A 20,070-nucleotide genomic window follows, 5' to 3' on the forward strand; every position below is an offset into this window, starting at 1 on the left:
TGTACGTAAGAAAAAAGTGACGGATGGAGGGCAGATCAAAGTTGAAGAGTAACGATAAAATAAATCATTGTAATAAGTACATCATTTAAATAGTACGTTTAGGAACAATAAAATTGTTAATAACTGAAATGGCTCGGTTAGCTTATAAATAAAAATTATTAACAAACATAATCTTTCACTCCCAATTCCTTCAGCTCCTAACCCTTTACTCCAAGTACTTTAACCGCATGACCCTGTACTCTTCAGCCCTTAAACCAAATGACACGGGGTGTGGAGTTCAATTAGTTAATAATTTCATTTTTTTATTAACAATAAAAGAGCTACTCATCGTAAAAAAAAGATACAACTAGTAAATCATTTGAATGATCTTTGTAGGTAAAAAAAGAGTATGAATTGTTAAAATAACTTGGTTATTATATTGGTGAAAATTATTAACAAATAAAATTTCTCATTTTTAAGCTTTTAAGCCTCTAGCCTTTTACTCGAAGTGCTTTTACCCTAGAAAATAACCTAGGACAAAGTAGATCATAATTCGATTATCTTTTAATAATAATACATCTATAAAATTACGGCAAAGTAATATTTTAATGGCTTGCATATTTTAAGATCACTTTTCTAAAGTAGTTCACTGGACTTATAAGTTATTTATCCTTATACAATTGAGCTTCAGTAATTGTAAAAGTTTTACAGTTGTAACACTCGAAGTTGTTGTTAACACTTTTTGTACAAAAATTGTAATTAATTAGTTAAAGTGATTAGTATTTTATTAAAATCAACTGATATAAGTGAGCACATCAGTTTAATACGTTGGAATTCTTATTGATACAACAATTCAAATACTTTTCTCACTGAATTGTAAAATTCATTCTAATTCAAGCAAGCACCTCGAAGTCTTGAAAAAAAATTCTCACGTCTTAAGAAGTTTATTGTCTAATTTTGTCTTAATGTGCGATATGTCCTTTTTTTATTCAAGTACAATTTCAACACTTGTCTTTTACCTTGTATGACTGATCCTGAAATAAAACATTGTACCCACAGAATTATGACAATCTGTACTTATTAAATTATGTACAATTTTTACTTATCTGAGAGTGTTTCAAAGTTCAGTGGGTTGATCATTATCCGCTCCCACTCAAACGTTGAATTAGGTATACTCTGTTATTAGCTAGAGCAATCCCATAATTCACGACATTTGTTAATCTACTCCAAAACTCCGAAGCAATGCCAACAAAAACGAAAGTCACCATGCAGTATATATACATAAATTTCGTATCAATAAGACGAATTACCACATGAAGTAGGTAAGGCGTTTTCTTCTGTACCATGGATAATTGCATTACCGTACGAACTTAAGTGGAGCATTACCAATATTACCATTACCTAGTAGGTAATACTTATTCGCTATATATATATACGTGCACAATTTTGAAGCAGCGCTATCCTAGGGAAAAACGAGAACTATTGGTCTGGCACAGCCATAGAGATATAAAAGAATCTTTTATTTTATATCTCTATGGGCACAGCAGAAGGCAACATTCGCGATATGTGCTTGATACCTATAGGAACACAGTACCTCGATAGATACACTAAAGATTGTGTGTTTATTATATCACGAATTAATACAATGTCTCAAGTCTCATTTTTTGACAGTCGTTCTTGAAAAAAAAATTTGTTTTAAAAATAATATATTTTGAATTTTTCCGCGAGTCGCCATGACAGAGTTGGTTTACCCTGGCGCCATCTATACTTTGAGCTTGCAAGGCAAACTTCCTCATATTTCTATATTTCTATGGTAACAAGTGCCGTTGCGCGGATGTTATTTTTTCAAAGTCGCACTTCTCTCGACACACTCAACTGCATGGTAATTTTAATCAGGATGTGGATCTTTGCTGTTTTTTTTGTCTTGGGAACCGTTCGTCGATTGCAGGAGCAAATAAATGTATTTACATTCAAATAAAGCACGTAACAAGTTTTTTTTTATCAGAGGATGAGTACTTGAAGTTTTTTTTTTCTGGTGATAAGTTTCATACATTATGACTCACCCACGATGTATGCAAATTATCCAATTTGAATCACTCGGATTGACGAGGCGTAATAATTATATTTATAACGAAGGGTGGTTGACTGTTTTCTCACACGTAATGAATAAACTAGACTTTCTTTTTAGTATCATGTATCAGTGCCACAAATGTATGTATGTACAACAAAAATTGACTAGAACAGACTTGAAAAATGGTACAAATATATAACAGATTTTACAAATAGTTGATTGATTAAGACACGTGTGTTTGAGGGTTTTATCAAGTTGAAACAGTGTTGTTCGTGCTTTTCATGTCCTCTCGCAGTTGAGCACTGTCCCGCACTCTCGAACACATCAGACTGTACTCCAGAACTCCTATTCGTATGCTCATTTCCGAAATTTCGCTTTTCATGTTGGCTATTGTCTTTTTTATATTGATCAACGGAGCTGAAATGGAATGGTTTATTTATATTTTTTTTTTTCTGCGAACGTAAATAAAAGCATAATAAATGTTTATTGATACTAATAATATCTCTTTGGGTAATCGGATTACTGGCATTCAAGTTTTTATATTATAAGGGTCAGTCGCAAGTTTTTCTTACATCTTTTTTTGGTCTACTTTCAAAAACGATGGTGCATTTTTTAACAAAAAAGATACTTACTTCCATCCGTCATACTTGAGCCTCTTTCATCCATTTCTTTCTTGACTTGTTCCAACTCTTCCGTGAGTTTGTTCAAGGTCCTAGTGCGTTCTGTTACTCCTCCACTAACATCTCTGTATTGTTCTTTGACTTTTGAAAGTTCTTCCTGGATTATTCAACGAGAACTTTTATTGGTAATTTATAGTTTTATTAAAAATACGGTAAAAAAAATTATGTTTTTATCTTTTACCTGTAGAAACCTTAATTCTTGTAGTTGTGGCTCTAGTTGGCGATTGAGCTCTGTTTCTCTGGAATTGATTTTGTCTAGTGCTCTGCCAATGTCTGCATGTAGCTTTTCTAGCTGGCCCTTTGTTCCTGATAAATTTTGTCCCATACCTGCATGCAAGGCTTTCATTTGTTCAAGGTGTGCCTTCCAGTCTCGAGTATCTTTAAAAAAAAGTTGATTTATTAAATAAACGTTGTGTTGCCCGCAAAACAATGATGTTCGTGTCATTACCAGCGTCAATGGATAACTTTAGCTGTGGCAAAACACGTTCTAACTCTAATTTCCATTCTTCAGCATCCATCGTTGATTCCAAGATTTTTTCTCTTTTTTGAGTATTAGCCTATAACAATGAGTAATTTAACGTCTAATTTTTTTTTTTTCTTTCTTTGCTTAATAATTTACACAAAATACATATCAGAACTTACTGAAGATTCTTTGTATAATTTTGTTATATCATCAACATGAACAATGTCTTCGTCGTCCTCATCATATTCAGCTGTTATTTCTTCCTCGACTTTTTCTAGTATGATCTCTGCGTCGTCTTCAACTTCTGCTTCAGCTATGGATTCGTCTGGTAAAATTTTTGGTCTGAAAAATAATTCATTTCTTAAAACTCAGCTTTAGGTGATTTTAAAGCCATAGCTTAATTAACTTTGAAGCAATTTACTTTTCCCATTTGAACTTCAAAAATTTCATGGCATAATCAGCAAGATTGTCAAGCACATAAACAGCCTGCTCTCCAACCCCTTGTTTCAATTTGTTTGGAGGGAATTCCACGGGCACGTCGATTTCCTTTAAAACTTCCAAGATATCTGAGATAGTTGAATTTGGATCATCAGACTCTTGTGGGGGATCAAATTTTTTTCCAGCTTTTCTTATTAACCAAGCAGCCAAAGATGTGAACATGTAAAACTGTTCTCCTGGATTTGTTGGTACAACAAAGTAATGCCTATAAAAATAAATTTTTAAGTAATACAACATTTTCCGAAAATCTAATCATAAGAGGCTCACCTGTTGATATGTTTCATCTTTAATTCTTGAATAAATTCAGCATCATAGTTGAGCAGCTTGAGTTTTTCATACAGATCTTCCATCCGAATATTAGCAACGAATGCTATCGATGGTGCTGATGGATCTTCGATCACAAGTTTTGGTAGGTCTCTGAACATTTTGCTGATTTTCAAGTGTCAGCGATTATCAATACAAATGCCTTATGGAAACTGAAAAAAGAAATAACAAATAAGAAAAGGATGCACTTGAAAAAGGGATATAGTTAAAGTGGTTGTAAATTTAAATCATAAACTTTTATTGTATCGACAAAAAAAAAATGAACAGTTCTAGAAACTTACAGAGCGTTACAAAACGGAGCAGCTCACAATATCAACAAAGGCACCGAGTGACTATAGACGAAGTTTCGCGGCTACTCTCAATAATAATACAACTAATATCCTGCATGATGACAAACGTAAGTCAGGAGTGCAGCGTTTTCAAAAGGTTAAACTGAATGCGCTTCCTCGAACTGGGACATCAGCGATAAGCCTTGGGTATTGTCTCTTGAAACGGCTGGATCACGACGCATCCGTCGCCTGCACTTCCATTCAACAAATTATCTCTCATACTTATTTCACGAGCGAGGAACGACGATGCAAATGCAATTGAACGCGAACATATAGGTATACCTGGTCGACACGTTCAAGTTTTCCTTATCATCATCGCAGGCAGGTGCGTGTGGGCGTATATGTATATAAGGGCTCTCTCGTGCTTTGTTTGCGTTGAAAATCGTTACTTTTTGACCATCCGTCATGCGTGACAACTGTCAAGCAAAACGCAATTGCGATTACATTTACATGAGAGGGTGTTGAGTCATTGAATGTTGAGAGAGAGGTTCTGTTGTCGGGGGTTTGTTGTTTTTTTTTTTCGTTCTGCTCTGCTTATATGTGTCGTCTGCTTGTCATATTGGGATCGGGCGATATAGGGACTTTTAAAATTTTTTCAGTGCACGCAAGGTTACTAGTATACATTCGTGGGGGAATCCACGTTGATTAAGTTTGTGGTGCCGGATATGAAATACATGTACATAATTCGAAATCGCAAAGAAAGACACGTATAGTAAAATATTAATTAACTATTGATCGCAATTTATCTTTTGGGATTTACGAGCGAGGAAGGTTATGGTATGATATAATAATATACAAGTATAGTAGTAGTGACTGGTGGAAAAAAATGCTTTTGGTGCAAATATTAAAGATTGAATAAATAAAGCATAATATTAAACTAGTTTGCATGTAAATATATACAAAGCTTTCATGTAGGCCTATGGATACCATTTTTATCTATCATCTACGGTCTGATTTTACTCTAGAATTTTTTTAACGATACTTATTTACAATACCTAACAGCAATTGTTAATTGGTGCTGTGCGTGATACCTTCATTGCCGACTTCACATCTGTGAATGTGTGAATTAAGCGTGTGTCTGTCATATTCTGTGTGATTGCTGCAGTCGATCTGCTAATTTATTATAATAGATATACTTAGTAGTTATAGCGACTAACAACAACATTTATTTTTATATCTACAACAAAAAAAAGAAAAGGGAAGAAAGAAATCATCCATACTCATCGCGTTATCGTTTCTGCTCTGCTTTTTTTGCATTCGGACCGCTATTGTGTGCTGTGTGTTATTATTGTTTGACTTTGATTACAAGCGTTTCATAGACATATATAATCAAAGAGGAAAATTATTCAAATGATATTAAGCAACTAGAACCAACCGTGCAGTGACCAAGTTGGAGACTAATTGTTCGAGAAGTTGAAGAGTGAAGTTACATAGAAGGTTTTAGTGTAGCTTTCTACGCTGGAGCATAAAGTAAATACAGATGACATTATGTCGTCGCTGGCGTTCTTTGCTGAGCCGCTGCTCTTTGGTTTTGCCCTCATGAACACCGGCGCACTTTTGTTCCTGCTTGTCTATTATGTATCCTTTGCATTGTTTTTTTACACTTCTTCCAGTTTTACATCAAAATTATGGAGTATAAGCTTCGTTGCTCCAATACTGGGGTGATTCAAAAACAGTTACTTGTGCTCAATTGATATGTTGTTTAAAAAATATATATTTTCAAAATTTAAGAGTGTGAAAGCTTAAAGGCATGAATATTTTTAATAGTTTTGAATAATAAAGTTTGAATTCAGTGAATGAGTACTATACCAAAAGTTGTTTGAACTGAAGTATCCAAAAGCTTACTTCTTAACTTATTATTGTATTCTAATTCGTTAAAAAAAAAAAACATAAGCGGCTTAAAAAAAATTTTTTAATCTTTATCAATGAAGAAAGCTATTTTATATTATCAGTAACTCTAGTTGATTGGTTACCATGATAAGTAGAAAATATTTCAAAAGATTGAGACCTCCATGAATATAATAAAACAATACATATAATGAAAATGCAAGCAATAATAACTATTAACATGTTGACCTTGACTCTTGCAATTTAAAGGTGATAACACTCTCGGATCTAGAATGTGATTACTTAAATGCACAGCAGTGCTGCTCCAGACTGAATGCGGTACTTCACCATGCTATAATATTATCATATTGAAGGAATTTTATTATTGTATTTTCACCAAATAATTTTTGTTTTGTTTTAGTGGGTCATTACAAAAATGATAGCCCATGCTTTTCTCATGATCTTGCTGCTATTTAATAGCCAGTGGATAATGACTATTCTGAATCTACCAATGTTATTATGGCTACTTTATGAAATTTTTACCGTACCTAAAGGTAATATGGGAGTATATGACCCCACAGAAATTCATAACAGGGGACAGCTGAAGAGGCATATGAGAGACTGTATGATCTACCTTGGATACTATTTAGTTTTCTTTTTTATTTACCTATACTGGTACGTAACTTTTCACCCTGATTTATATGTTGCATAAATTTTCATTTTCGTATTTGACGTGATTTTTTTCTTTCCAGTTTGATTGTGGCACTATTGAAAGGAGATCCAATAAATAGACACGATGACGATATAGTGGAATTCTGAAGCCCAATGGACAACAAATTTTACTCTGTTGGCAGTAATTTTGTACATCTATTTTGTATTTTAGTGATGTGGTGACTTTAAGTTATAAGTAGTTTGTTAAGATGCCAGTGCATTGTTTTTCGACTGAAAGTTAGAGGGCAGTATGTACTATTACTGCAACTTGACATTAGTTTTGTATCTAAAAAAAAGGCTGTAATATAAAACTCTCATGTATTTCTAGTCCTATTATCATAATTGACATGATTACGACATTTACGCAATGAACAAAATTTTTTTTTACAATATAACGGAATTCTTCTTAGAAATAATTTTTGTATGAAAATATATTTCTATTCTTGTGTCAAACTTCTCTCTTTTTCCCTTTTTTTCTTTTTTTTTTCAATTAACTATGTCAATGAAAAAACCTAATTTAGAGAATGCATCTCTGAGGAACAAAAAGCGCAGTCGCGCAAAAAATTGCACGCACGCATATAGCAACGGAAAAAATAAAAGTGGTACGGTACAATGAAAACAGCTTGCAGGCATTCTATTTGCACTGTTTTATGCATGTGTACGCATATACTTCAGGAGAGCTTTTCGTGCTATCTTTACCGTGCGCAGCTCTGCTTTTGTTTTACCATACTGCTCATTCATGTTTGCCTGCTTGCGGGCATCGAGGGACCCTTCGTGATGTGCGCTCAGCGAAAAGACTCTACTGTCATTATTTTTCTCTTTTACTGTTACTTTTCTGTTCGTTTTGATTTACCTTTTTTGCTCGTTTACTAAACGATTTTCAGAGTTTTGAAGAAAAAAGAATCTATATTACGGACAAGCCAAAGGAGTCAGGAGCGACCTTCTTTTCTGCACGTGTCAGGCTACGACTTTAAATTTCAGTGCTGAACTAATGCACGGAATTTCAATGTGTATAACTGCGAAAGCAGGTTTCGACAATTCGAGCCCCTTTCAATAACATGTATACCATTTCAAGTTACAATGAATACAGATATCATGAATAAAATTTAACGAATTTCACGTTTCAGATACCAAAGTACATGCCATCATCAGAGTTTCGACAATGTTTAAATTAAACTCATGCACGTTAGCGAACAATCATTTTGATTACAGTTAGACGGCGAAGCTCAGGTCACGTATACATGTTCGTATGGTTGAATCATACAATGCTCACACGATTTATTTATTATCCATCAAAATAATAATAGACTTTGATGGTAAACCAAAGCTATGACTAATGCGATTATCTTCCAATTAAATTACCATTTTGTCTATTGATTTTTTGTGCGTCGAGTATATAAGTAGCAATACTTTTATGGAATGCAACTTCTTTGACTTTCGTTGTCGAATGTATAAATACCAATTGTATGCAACATGTAAGCTTGACATCTATATAGCGCCAGAATCAAACGAGGGAAGTGAAACCTCGAGCCAATCGATAATCACTACGCGTAATATGCTTTACGCGCTCAGGCCGGGGATTGAAAAGCGGAAGCGTGTGTATCGATTCGGTTAGTTCGGGGTGTAGCTCGTACGTGGGTACAAAAATACGTATAATGGGTTGTTCAATAAGTGGGTTGGGAGTTGGGAGGGAATGGTATATATATACCCTACACGTCGAAACTGAATCGTGCAGTGCACGGAGACGCTGTATTTTTTCTGGCACTTACACAATGTTTGAGTTATCTGTTTGATCGGGTGGTGCGGAGCCGTAATTTACGTTACATTATTAAACATCAACTGTTATCATACCTCAAAATGGGTACACCAGATCCTCGTAAGGGATTTAAAAAAGCAAAATGGTTTTTCCCCGTAAGCTTTGCTTTTTTTTACCTGTAAATTACTTCTTATCAACCTCGTCTTTTATAAAAAAAAATAAAATCTTTTCAAGCATTTTTTTCGTTCGAGGTGACCCGAGGAATTTTAATAATATAATTACAATAAAAGTTTGAATTTCGTCCCCAGTGATTTTGTCATCTTGCTTGATGAAGTATAGCGATAACACACCTTATTCGATTCATTAAATTATTAGGAGTAAATGGCAGAGCGCATTTTTGTGTATTGCCAAAGACGTTTCACGTACCTTCCAATTTTATGCTGATGTAAAAATTAATTTAATTTTTTCTTCTAAAAACTGCGATTTTTGTGAAATGCTTGTTGCCGAGAAATAAAAACTATACTTAGAATTGTTGGATTAAACTTGTTTAATAGTTTGGATGTAATCGTGCGACTTAATGTTTTTACAGTTTTACTAGTACTGTTTTCTTAACTAAAGGCCAAAATCAACATGATTTGTAACAATATGAGTTCGCTTGTTATTCACACTCGAATAAGTGTCTCTCACTTATCTGTTGTGTACATGCCAGTCAAAAAAGTTTTATTGGTTCTATATAAAAATACATTATACTCATATATCATAAACTAATAAGTTACTGACATAAAATTTTTTCATGAAATCCTATAAAAGTTGATAGTGCTTTGTAAGAGCACAATAACCAAATTTTCAGATTAAAAAATTCTTATTTAATGCTTGGAAGCTTCATTAAAAAAATATTCTTTTAATAACACTATTATTGTGAGTAAAACTTTCAAATCTTCGTTAAAAAAATTTTTTCATAATTTTTATCATCACAAAGATACTGAAAAATTATCATGAAATTTTAATACGTACCTAACGCAAAACAGTTGTTCATTATAATTTGATAATTAAAAAATATAATTCAAAAACTGATATCAGTCACTCAGTAATAATTGTTAATGATGAAAGACGTAAAAAAATTTTAATTTACGTTTTAACATTGTAAAAATTATTAGTTTTAAAATAATACGTACATAATTATAGAGAATTCTTCGTTCCCGTACATCTAAGCTTTACTGAAAGATTATGAGTGAACAATTTCATGTGGAAGTTAAGCTGTACGTAACGGATTCATAGCAAAGTAAGAATTTTTTTATGATAATTGTTTTTTTCTTAATTTTAATGTTACCGTCATATTTATTGTAAATTGTATTAGGAATTTTTTAAAATGATTTTCTAAATGTATGATTAAAAATATTGTTAAAACAAACGAATTATAACGCTTGTCTTATTAAATTACCAATAAAAGAAAAAAATCTATGGCCTATATAAGTATCTTATGTTAATCTAAACTGTTGCAAAAATATTTAGTCAACTCTGGCTAACTGGATAATAAAAGCGCTGTGTACTATCCATCTGTGGTTAAGGATTCGATCCTAATTTGACATTTTTTTTCACTATTTTTTTTAACATTATTAACTATTCCATTCCATGTAAAAACATATAAGTTTTTGAATTTAACTATTCTTAATAATCTAAGTGTAAGAAACTAACACGTGTGTAAATAAATAATTCTTTAAGGATACTGAGATTATTAATTTTTGTTTTCTAAAAGTAGACATTTAAGATCATTAATGTATTTCTTTAAACCAAATTGGTACTTCTAATGGTTATTGAGATTACTACAATTCGATAAAAATGTTTCAAAATTTTTAGAGAAATAAAATAAAAAATTTTGAATATGATGGTTATTTTTTTTAATTAAATTTTTTTCAAGTTTATTGAATCGTCTCTTCAATAAGGTTTATTTTATAACTGAAAGGCTTTTATTATAAATAATATATCTCACATATCTAAATTTTAAAGTACAATTAACCCTACCTGGGAAGTAACAACTCTCATGTTGTTGAAACATAACTGCTTTGAGTATTAGAAACCAATTTTGCAAACATATACATTTTTATGACAACAACTGAGCTGTTTTTATGAAGACAGACTTTTATAACTAATTTTTAAAATAATATATACTAACTAAGTACCTTTATTTGCCACAGGAAAATACAGCACTTTTATTCCACGAAAAGGAAGTTTTGATTCGCTAGAAGGTAAAGTTTTATAAATAATATAATAATAATAATATTTTTTGTAGCGCCAGAAATTGAAATCATTTTTTTTTCTCGTGCATATCTGCGTCAATCCGTCGACAGATTTTATCACAGGACTAAAAATGTAAGTTTTTGTATTCTTATAAGGGCTCAAAAATAAAGTGCAGCCACGTACCTTGTAATAATTTTTTTTTTTTAATTTTTCAAATTACTAATTTTTATTTTATTTTTAGAGTATTTTAAATTTTTTGTAACTTAAAAAGGCTATTTTTTCTATTTTTAATCATCTCAATCGGTTTTTGTTTTATTTATTTACTTATTTTTGTTTTTGTCTTTTTTAAATCAAAGAACAATTTTTTCTTAATTACAACAATACGTACTCAATAAAACTTTTATCGGCCATACGTTACATTAATTATCAGTTTCAGTGTGAATTTCTGGTGACTCCATTCATTGATAATTTAATGAAATTAATTTTTTTTCAGAGAATCTAATTTTTTAGAAATCTACAATTTTTTTTATTCAAACAAAAAAATGGAAAACCGAAAAATAAGGTGGCCAATAAATCGTTAGCGGTTTTTTATACCTTAATGTATTTATAACATCAAATAATTTCTTGGATTATTAGGTTTAAAGTAAGATTTGTAAACAACTAACTTTTTCAATTTAAAATTGTTACAGTATGTTTTTTGATCAAAAGTCGATATAGTATTGATCTAAAAACAAAATATGAAGACGATGACTTTTTCCACCAAGCTATTATCAATAATATTAAAGTAGACACGAGTCAAACCCTACAAAGACCAGACCTCGTCGATGTACGAGTGTTTGCCCGGCAGTAAGATATGTTTGCCCGCTCAAACCAACGACCCATTTTTTTTCTCAAAGCGATGAACGCGACGGCTCTCTTTTTTTCGCTTTTCTCTTCGTGCTCAGCGATCCTGCACCCTTTTTTCTCCTACTTTTTTTTTTTTTTTTTTTGCTCGATAAATACCCGTCTGTGCAGTAAACTTTCTTTGTACTTTCATATGGTTCTTCATACCCTTGTGTCAAAACTCTGTATATTTTAGATATACCGATGGATTTCATAACTTGTTTTTTTCCTTTAATATCCACCGATCATATTTACTGTACTTTTAACTACTAGTTACGTCCAGTGAAAAAGAAAGCCTTTTTCCATTCCATGCATTCTTCTGAACAGTAAAATGTACATACTTTTACTTGGTTGGATCATAATTTATTTTTTATATGGTCTAAACGTGCGTGTCATATGTAAAATAGTTATCTTGACTGTAAAGAACTGTTTGAAATTTTCAAGTAATAAGCTGTTATCTAGATCGATACGATATGGCTAAAATCACTTGTTTCTAGTAAAAAAAAAAAAAAAAAAAAAAAAAAAAAAAAAAAAAAAAAAAAAAAAAAAAATCCTATTGAGCTCAGTGTTTATAAATTATTATTATTATCATACAATAATGCCGAGGTTAATTACGATGTAGATAATGCAAATGGATATTTAATCTGGTATGTTATTCATGACGCAATGGGCACCAAAATGTGGAAGCACAAGCACATTTTATTATCTCTGTATAGATATGGAAATCGAAACACATTAGTCTATAATACGGAGTAGGTACTGGTATCACCCCCCCCCCCATTTCATTCACATGCATTATTGAAGTATCATCAATATTTTATCAAATGTACGCTCGAATGATTCATGATTCATGAGAAACAGGTACATCAGTATTATCAGTATTTCAATTTGGGAAGAAAATAGTAGATTGAGAAAATGTGAATGACATAACAAAAAGAAAATCAACGATATCTGATGTTCAGACTGGTTTAAAAATATCTCATTTGCACTATTAGTAATGAGATGTTTTGTTTATCTATTGATTTATGTATTGGTTGTTGTATTTATTTTATTTTTTATTAGATTCGTACCTATCACTTTTTAGTTTGAGATGTCAATAAGAGTTTGAACAACATAAACTGGTCTGCTTTAGTGTATAGTAAGTAATTCTAGACGTGACTGTTCCTTTTAAAAACGGCTGATTGAATTATTTCGGGTCAGTACTTTTTTTTAAATGGTGAAAACTAATTTTTTCTAAATACGTTTTTGAGATTAAAACGTAATAATTGTTTGCGCGGTCGAAAGGTAGAAAAAACAAGTCAAAATGTGATTACTGCAAAGCAAAACATTTAAAAATTTTATTTTTAACTCCTTATGGTGCCTATTCATTGACTTTTAATTTTGTTCTCACTGTACTATGCGAAAGCTTGAGTCTTGAAGTTTATTTTTCTGTGATTAAATTAAAAAAAATTATTTATAAAAAATTGCACTTAAATTTATACATTTCAAAATGACCATGGAGTTGAGCCCAAAAGTGTGTAGCTTATTGAGACGTCTCATGACTTGGAAAAGACGTGAAAGAAATTCCAAGTACGAAATTCAGGATACAAAATGACACGAGTGCTTGAGAAAACATGGAATGTTAATACTTAATAACTTACTGAATTGGAAATGCAAGCCAGTGATTGATATCCATTGAATTAAAAATGAGGCAAATTTTTGGTGGAGGCACAGTAATTTTTTATCTCAATTCGTACCTCATGCCCCAAACGACTGATAATAATATCAGTAAGTAACTTTTAATAATTTATTAAAAGTCATTAGGTTTTTCAAAGATAACTTTTTAAAAATCTAAGTGAACTTACTGGAACTACTTGATGTTTTTAAATAAATAATTTAAAATGTTAACTGATACGATTACCTATCGTTTGAAGTGTTGAGCATTGTAAGTGAAGTTGATAATTATTTTTTACATTTATCCTTACGAAAAATGTGCTTTGTATTGCAATACTTTAATTCCCAATCGAGTCATTTATTAACATTTGAAATCGGCACTCCGAAGCATTAAATTTTTTGTGAAATAATCAACGTACGATAGAATAAGCATCTAACAAATGTGATGAAAACTTAGCTCCAGGTATTTAATAAATGCATGTTGTATGTCGAATTTGTCCTGGTCGAAAGATAATGATTTAATTAGTGTCGAATCGATTCTAAGTGATAAGATCCTTTTTTTAATTAATGTAGAATTTATTGGTGCTAAGTAATTACCTTCGTTTTTTTAATTAATGTCAAATTTGTGCTGAACAAAAAAATCATACTTTACCCGTCACACTTTACCTATAGGCATCGGACTGTCAGTTCTACGTAAAAACAGGCGTGTTAAAAAAATGTTTTTCCCACATTACACAAATACATTTTTAAAATTTATTTTACCATTTCATCATTAAAAATATTTATTTTTCTTTCGCATCATTATAATAAGTATACGTTCGTTTGCAGTGTTGGCTAACGAGGAATTAAAGGGCGATATTGAAATTGAGGTAAGTCCCATGTACTGCTATGAAGTAACAGAAAATAAGCAATACAAATACCTACAGGTGCACCTCTAACACTATACATCAATACACATCAATTTAAGTGTACAAGTATATGCGCGAATAAACAAAACCATGCGTACTCATGCATGAGAAATAGAGTTGTACGTAGGTTGGTAATGCTATAATACGTTTGAAAACTATCAGATGCCGATTAATTCATTGGCCAGCAAATGACGTTAGCCAATGGCCTAGAACAAATTCGACAATAGCTTAAAAAATAAAGCTTATCGATTTGCATTAATTCGACAAACTGCGTTACATACTTATTCATCCAATTGAGCTCTGCTAGATACTTTCTTAACAGAAAACCTTACAAGAGAAAGTTTTTTGTGTGATTTTTCCAGAACGTCAAGCAAACGGATCAATTTTCAAAAACAGCTAAACATGCAGTAAAAAATGGATTTTGCCAAAAACATGATAAATCAACGTAAGATGTAAAAATGGTAGAGTAAAACAAACTTTAGTTCTGAACATAATGTCATTTCATTGTAAGTTACTCTTTACACTGTAACGAACAACAGCTACGTAAGAAATCAATTTAAGTAGAAAACACCGCTTTACTTAATGAGGTTTTGGCAAAAAGCAAAAAATGTTATACAGCGCTGAAACAAAATTACGTTGTTTGCTTAGGAATTTTTTCAAAATTTTTTCTTGTAAAATTGTATTTAAACTAACATTAATATAAATCAAAACTCAAAAAAAAATAAACGAATGAAAAAAAGTCACACAAAAAATCTTCAAAAAAGTTACATTTAAAAAAATTTAAGTAGCGACACCATACGAATCTACGTTAAATTGGGGAGTTAAATAATTTTTTTTCTCGAAAATATATCTTGAAAAAAATATTGAAACAGTTCGTACACCCATTTTATGTTCTTGAAAAGATCGTATTTTTTTCAGTGTCATCAAACACTTTTTATTTTTCGCCAGAACCTTCTTAATGACCTTTATATTGAAATTTTTAGCTAAGTATAAAACATCTCTTTTTTAATTTTTTCTAAGTAACATTAGTCTCCACGTGGTCAAGTAAAGATTTTTTGATAAATGATAAACTTAGCCATCGTGCAGAAGCGATATTTTTCATTGAGCTTATTTATTCATTCAGACGTACATGATAAAAACGAACGAATACTCTCTTTTTACTCGAAATGTTATTCTTTACTCTGAAAATGTAGCTGTACCTTTTAACTTTCGATAAAAAGTGTGTTTGTAACAAGAAGCAGCAAACGTTACTATTTAAGATTGAAAAATCAAAAATAATGGCTTAGTGAGACTCTACAGGACTGTATAAGTGATAAAGCATGCGCATCTTCATTTTCTAAAAATAACAATTTTCTTGTCATTTTTTTATCCGCTTTCTAACAGCAACGCTAATTTCTCCCCCCCTCCCCCTAAATCGAGATCTTAGTGTTATCACATGGTTCTAGCCGTAAGTAAGGTGTGTAAGCCAACCAGCTGTACACAATCGAATCCAATAGGTATTCGTTGTCTTGGAGGAATTTTCGTTTGAATACTGCAATTATTAATAGAATCAGATATTTCAGAATTTCAGTTTCTACAATCAGACAAGAGAGTCTGTTTGACAAAAGACGTAGGCGTCACAAGCTTTTTCTCAATAAAGTCATTCCCTTTCAAAAATCTTCCTCGTCATGTTGTCCACGCCACAGACGTCGCGTTAATAAATCTCTTAAACATTTTACGTAAACACCAGCCGACAGGCCTTACATTTTACGCTCTCGCCACATCGCGTATCAGCCTCCGAAACGACTTCTTTCTTTTTCTTTTCCTTTTTTTTTTTTTTTTTTTTAAGCCTCTACCCTACCTACACACATCCACGCGAGTAATCCTCCCGTCTCCCCGAGGCCAAATATCTTTTGGCAGTAAGTATGTACGTATAGCGGTGAAATAAGTTGCCCAAGAGGGCTAAGCTTCGGGATTACGTGTCTGTTCATCCCACCCTCCCGGAGGGAGTGTATTTTAGGGTGGTGACGGCAGTACCTGATACACACACCTACACGCCTTCAAACGTACGCTCTTTTCCCCTCGGCTGTGTGGAGGCACTTTTTTTTTTTTTTTTTTTAGAATTTTTACTCCACCCGTCCGCATACGATCGCCCGCCTTGTACACAGTTGAAAGGCGCGTAAGTGTGATCTTACGATTCAATAGTATACCTATAATGTACGTGCGCGGGTATACATTTTTTCGTGGTGCTCGGGGTATATGATCCGTGTGCGTGTCTACGGCGAGGGGGTGCAACTTTTCTCTGACATTACAATTTTTCAAGGTTGGCGTTGTGTGTATATCGTCGGTAGGGGGGAGGATCTGCGCTTAAGAGGAGGACGCGCGAGTTTTAAGGTCAAAAGGGGACAAACCGAGCTGTGGGACGAAATGTATGTGCCTCGCTTGGAAACGTGACGGAGAAAAGTTTTCGAGTCAAGTGTCCCCTTCGTCTTTGGTGCTTAACAGAACTGGACATTTTTTTTTTTTTTTTTTCCTCCCCTGTGGGTGGTGATGAGTGTACGGGGATTTTTATCAATCATCTGCCGAGTTTTGAGCCAGTGATGTAGGTTTTAGTTTTTTTCGGCCCAACGTTTTGCAGAGAATACTATTATTATTTTTTTTTTATCCTATTATAACTCAATGAACGAGTCACTGTATCATCGCAGAGTTTCTCGAGAATTCACTATTAGCCGAAATTGAAAATTTTTTGGAAAAAAGGTCTTGTCTTGGTTCAACCACAAAAAATAGTGTAATGATTTAATTAGGACAAATGATTTTTATTTTACTTTGTTTTTACAATTTTTGTACTTTTTGTCGCAAAATGTCTTTTTTGACTGATATAGACGAAAAATCGATATTTTAACTATATTCAATTATTTTTTGACGAGCAATCAATGGATTTATGAGAAATGAATAACGTAGTAGACAAAAAAGTTTTATTTTTGCGAAGTTTTTTCGGGTTTCGATGGCAAAAGAACTGAGAATTTGTTTTTTTTTTTTTCGATAAAACTTCTCCAATGGCCAACCATAACGATCTATGGTGAATACCTAGTTCATAGTTTGATGCTATTTTGACAAAACTTACTCAAGATAATTTGGTAACTAATTACATGCACACATAGTTGGTTACACTTGGATTTCACTTATTTTAGGATATGTTATCCAAAAAAAATAAAAAATTTTTGTATGGTTGTACTTTCTGCTCTAGTAAAAAAAAGTGGTATACTTGTAAAACAGTAGTGCTTAAAAGTCCAACAAATGGGAACCGAGAACAAAGTAATTACAAGCAAGTTTTCGCAATCATTGAGCGGTTGACTAATAAGATTGCTAATGAGTAAAGCAATAATTTACGACCACAATAATCTTACCTTACTGTATGTGTAAAAAGCTTAGTTTTTCACAAATAATAACTAATTCAAATGTGCTGCTTCAGTAAGACGACCGAAAATTAGTTTTCTTAGTCCACTGGATAATTTTGAGATAAAAAAATTTAAACGTACATGACTAACATTATCCCCGAATCATCCAACTTTAGGTTTAATATACATGTATTGCATTTTTTGGGTATTAGAGAACGGTACACAAAATAAAACTCAATATTTTAACACTAACTTTTTTTGTCCATAAAAGCATCTGAAAAATTGAAAATGGTACTTTGTGACGGAGACACTTTTTCTCTTCCAAGCCATAAGTGCCAGAATCCGAGCCATTTTTAATTTGCGCTAGCGTTATTTTAATTCCCATTGTGTGTGCTTGGTTTATTTTTTTATTGTTCAACATGAGAGAGAGAGAGAGAGAGAATCAACAGCGAAGCATCATGTGATGTCCGTAACAGAGAGAAGAAGGAAGAAAACAGAATGAACGATTTAAAGCGTCAAGTTTAAGAAACAATGAGTGCACTGTGAAAGGTAAGGGGTAATGTAAAAACGAGAACACGAATTGTGTAATGGATGTATTAGCTTTTTTTGTACCCATGGCAGTAGGGTTTTAACGAATCCTAAGAATCCCTAACTTTTATCATCTTGTTCTTTTTATTTTTCTCTCTGATTATACCCTCCTTTTCCCCAAGTATGCGAGTCGTTTGTGCGGGCCCCTGGCAAAGTTCTCCCCTCAGACGACTCGGTCATCCATCCTACTGGGTACTATGTTTACAGGGTGCAACGATTGTCTCAAATACACCCCATGATGGAAGGATCTTTTTCCAATAAACCATCCAACTCGATGTACCAATCCTTTTTTCAGCTAACAGTGACTTTTTCCCGATGAGTTGGCCAGGCGTTGGCTCCCCTTCGAAAAGAAGGCCCCTGGAGTTCCAGGCACTACCAGAAAAATCGGGCAGATGCAGGTTTTTGACATCTTGGGTGCTCATCCCATCGAAAAAGCCCGAGAAAAATATCTCGATATCTTTCGACGGGAGTCCAATCCACGACCCCTCTTTTTTAAAACTTATTTATCTCAAAGATACGCACACTTTCTAACGAAAGTAGCTTGTTACCGGTAAGCGTCTCGAAATCGGTGATTGTAATTGTCACCGTTTATTTTACTTGTGCCTGAATTAATGTTGTATTATTGCAACACCTATACAGTCGTTTGTAGGCCTGGTAATTTTTACTGTCAAAATGTCAAAATGTAGTATATCACAAAGGCGTGAGAGGAGTATAGGTGTGGTGTGTATCGGTAACGAGGACGAATCAAACGTGGGGGTCGTGATGTACTAATGAGGGAGAGGGGAGGGGGGCAACGAAGCAAAAAAGTCTTGGCAAGCCAGTGATTCCTGAGCATCGCCACTTCTTCGCCACCTCCCGCGCGGAATATTGCGTGCGCGCTTTTTGTACCTCTATCAAGTATACCTACCTACAGTCAACTCGTTCCTGCGTTATCCGGTCGTTCATCGCCGAGATCGACGCCCATCCATCGCGGGAGGGAGCCAGGAGGACATCGAGGTCATCACCCCAGGAATGGCTCGTCTTAATCGTGCACCGATGAATATTAATACGGTAAGAACCACAGCGTGGTGTATAGGTGTACTGAGGCCAGTTAACGCGAGGCTGCATGCATTGTACGCCAAGTGTTGAATAAATCGCGTGGCTCAAGGGTGAACATTGAGTGCCCTCCTAGTGGCCCAACGGTGCCCAATGACCCCCAATACATTGCTACATCAATAAAATCATGCATTGAGATTTGCATCCAAAAAATTGTTAACGGCCACCCGGAAAAATACTAAACTGTACCCATAACTACACAATAAGTTCAGTAGTACACCTTTATAATGATGTGTTGACTTGAAAACTTCATCTCCCCACCTGCTTCGTATTTTCGATGGAACAGAAATTTCACGTGAGAGCAAAAAGCACAATGTTATCATAGATTTTCAAGATTGCCGTTATACTTTAGAGTAATTTTTTATCTGTTTTTAACTACAATGCCTACGTCACGATTTTGGTACAAATAAGTTACAATGGTTAACTTAATTGGCCATCGCGATGTTAGTTTCTTTATTCAAATATTTATGTGCGGAGTTAGTAAATACGACATGAAACGAGCGTAGAGAATCCTATCACTAAAGCGAACGCCGGTTGATAATAAGGTGGCTTGAAAGAGAGAAAAAAAACCGAATATGTAGGGGTTGAAATTCTAAATATTTAAAATTAGGGCATAATAACGTCACTAAGGCGCACAGTACAAACTTGAGCTTGAAAGGTTGTTATTCTCACCGGTGGCGAGACGGGCAAT

The 20,070-nt window shown here is 33.3% G+C and overlaps 2 protein-coding genes across 2 annotated transcripts; one reads left to right on the forward strand and one right to left on the reverse strand.

Moving 5' to 3' along the window:
* Positions 1-2,225: 2,225 nt before the first annotated feature.
* Positions 2,226-4,818, reverse strand: IFT57 (intraflagellar transport 57). The gene is made up of 9 exons (XM_014357785.2): positions 4,627-4,818; positions 4,297-4,533; positions 3,959-4,167; positions 3,615-3,896; positions 3,373-3,535; positions 3,179-3,287; positions 2,912-3,108; positions 2,683-2,827; positions 2,226-2,467 (listed from the first exon to the last, which is right to left on the reverse strand). The coding sequence occupies exons 3-9, from the start codon at positions 4,114-4,116 to the stop codon at positions 2,301-2,303; spliced, it is 1,221 nt and encodes a 406-aa protein (XP_014213271.2). The 5' UTR covers positions 4,117-4,167; positions 4,297-4,533; positions 4,627-4,818; the 3' UTR covers positions 2,226-2,300.
* Positions 4,819-5,487: 669 nt separating this feature from the next.
* Positions 5,488-7,284, forward strand: cnir (cornichon-like protein). Its single transcript, XM_014357783.2, has 4 exons — positions 5,488-5,922; positions 6,442-6,510; positions 6,593-6,846; positions 6,924-7,284. Exons 1-4 carry the CDS (start codon positions 5,833-5,835, stop codon positions 6,988-6,990), a joined length of 480 nt encoding a protein of 159 aa, XP_014213269.1. The 5' UTR covers positions 5,488-5,832; the 3' UTR covers positions 6,991-7,284.
* The last annotated feature ends 12,786 nt before the right edge of the window (positions 7,285-20,070 follow it).

Source organism: Copidosoma floridanum, unplaced genomic scaffold (genome assembly GCF_036245765.1).
Source record: "Copidosoma floridanum isolate Cflo_tuat_1 unplaced genomic scaffold, Cflo_Japanese_pri ptg000001l, whole genome shotgun sequence".
In the NCBI taxonomy this organism is placed as follows: Eukaryota; Metazoa; Arthropoda; class Insecta; order Hymenoptera; family Encyrtidae; genus Copidosoma; species Copidosoma floridanum.

What these genes read in the sequence shown, in the direction of transcription:
- IFT57 (XM_014357785.2), bottom strand. Translation starts at nt 4,116, where the DNA reads ATGTTCAGAGACCTACCAAAACTTGTGATCGAAGATCCATCAGCACCA. An exon ending in TTGAAGTTCAAATGGGAAAA is followed by an intron (nt 3,536 to 3,614) that starts GTAAATTGCTTC and finishes ATTATTTTTCAG; the next exon opens with ACCAAAAATTTTACCAGACG. An exon ending in CTCAAGTATGACGGATGGAA is followed by an intron (nt 2,468 to 2,682) that starts GTAAGTATCTTT and finishes ATTCCATTTCAG; the next exon opens with CTCCGTTGATCAATATAAAA.
- cnir (XM_014357783.2), top strand. Translation starts at nt 5,833, where the DNA reads ATGTCGTCGCTGGCGTTCTTTGCTGAGCCGCTGCTCTTTGGTTTTGCC. An exon ending in GCTGCTCCAGACTGAATGCG is followed by an intron (nt 6,511 to 6,592) that starts GTACTTCACCAT and finishes GTTTTGTTTTAG; the next exon opens with TGGGTCATTACAAAAATGAT. An exon ending in TTTTTTATTTACCTATACTG is followed by an intron (nt 6,847 to 6,923) that starts GTACGTAACTTT and finishes TTTTCTTTCCAG; the next exon opens with TTTGATTGTGGCACTATTGA.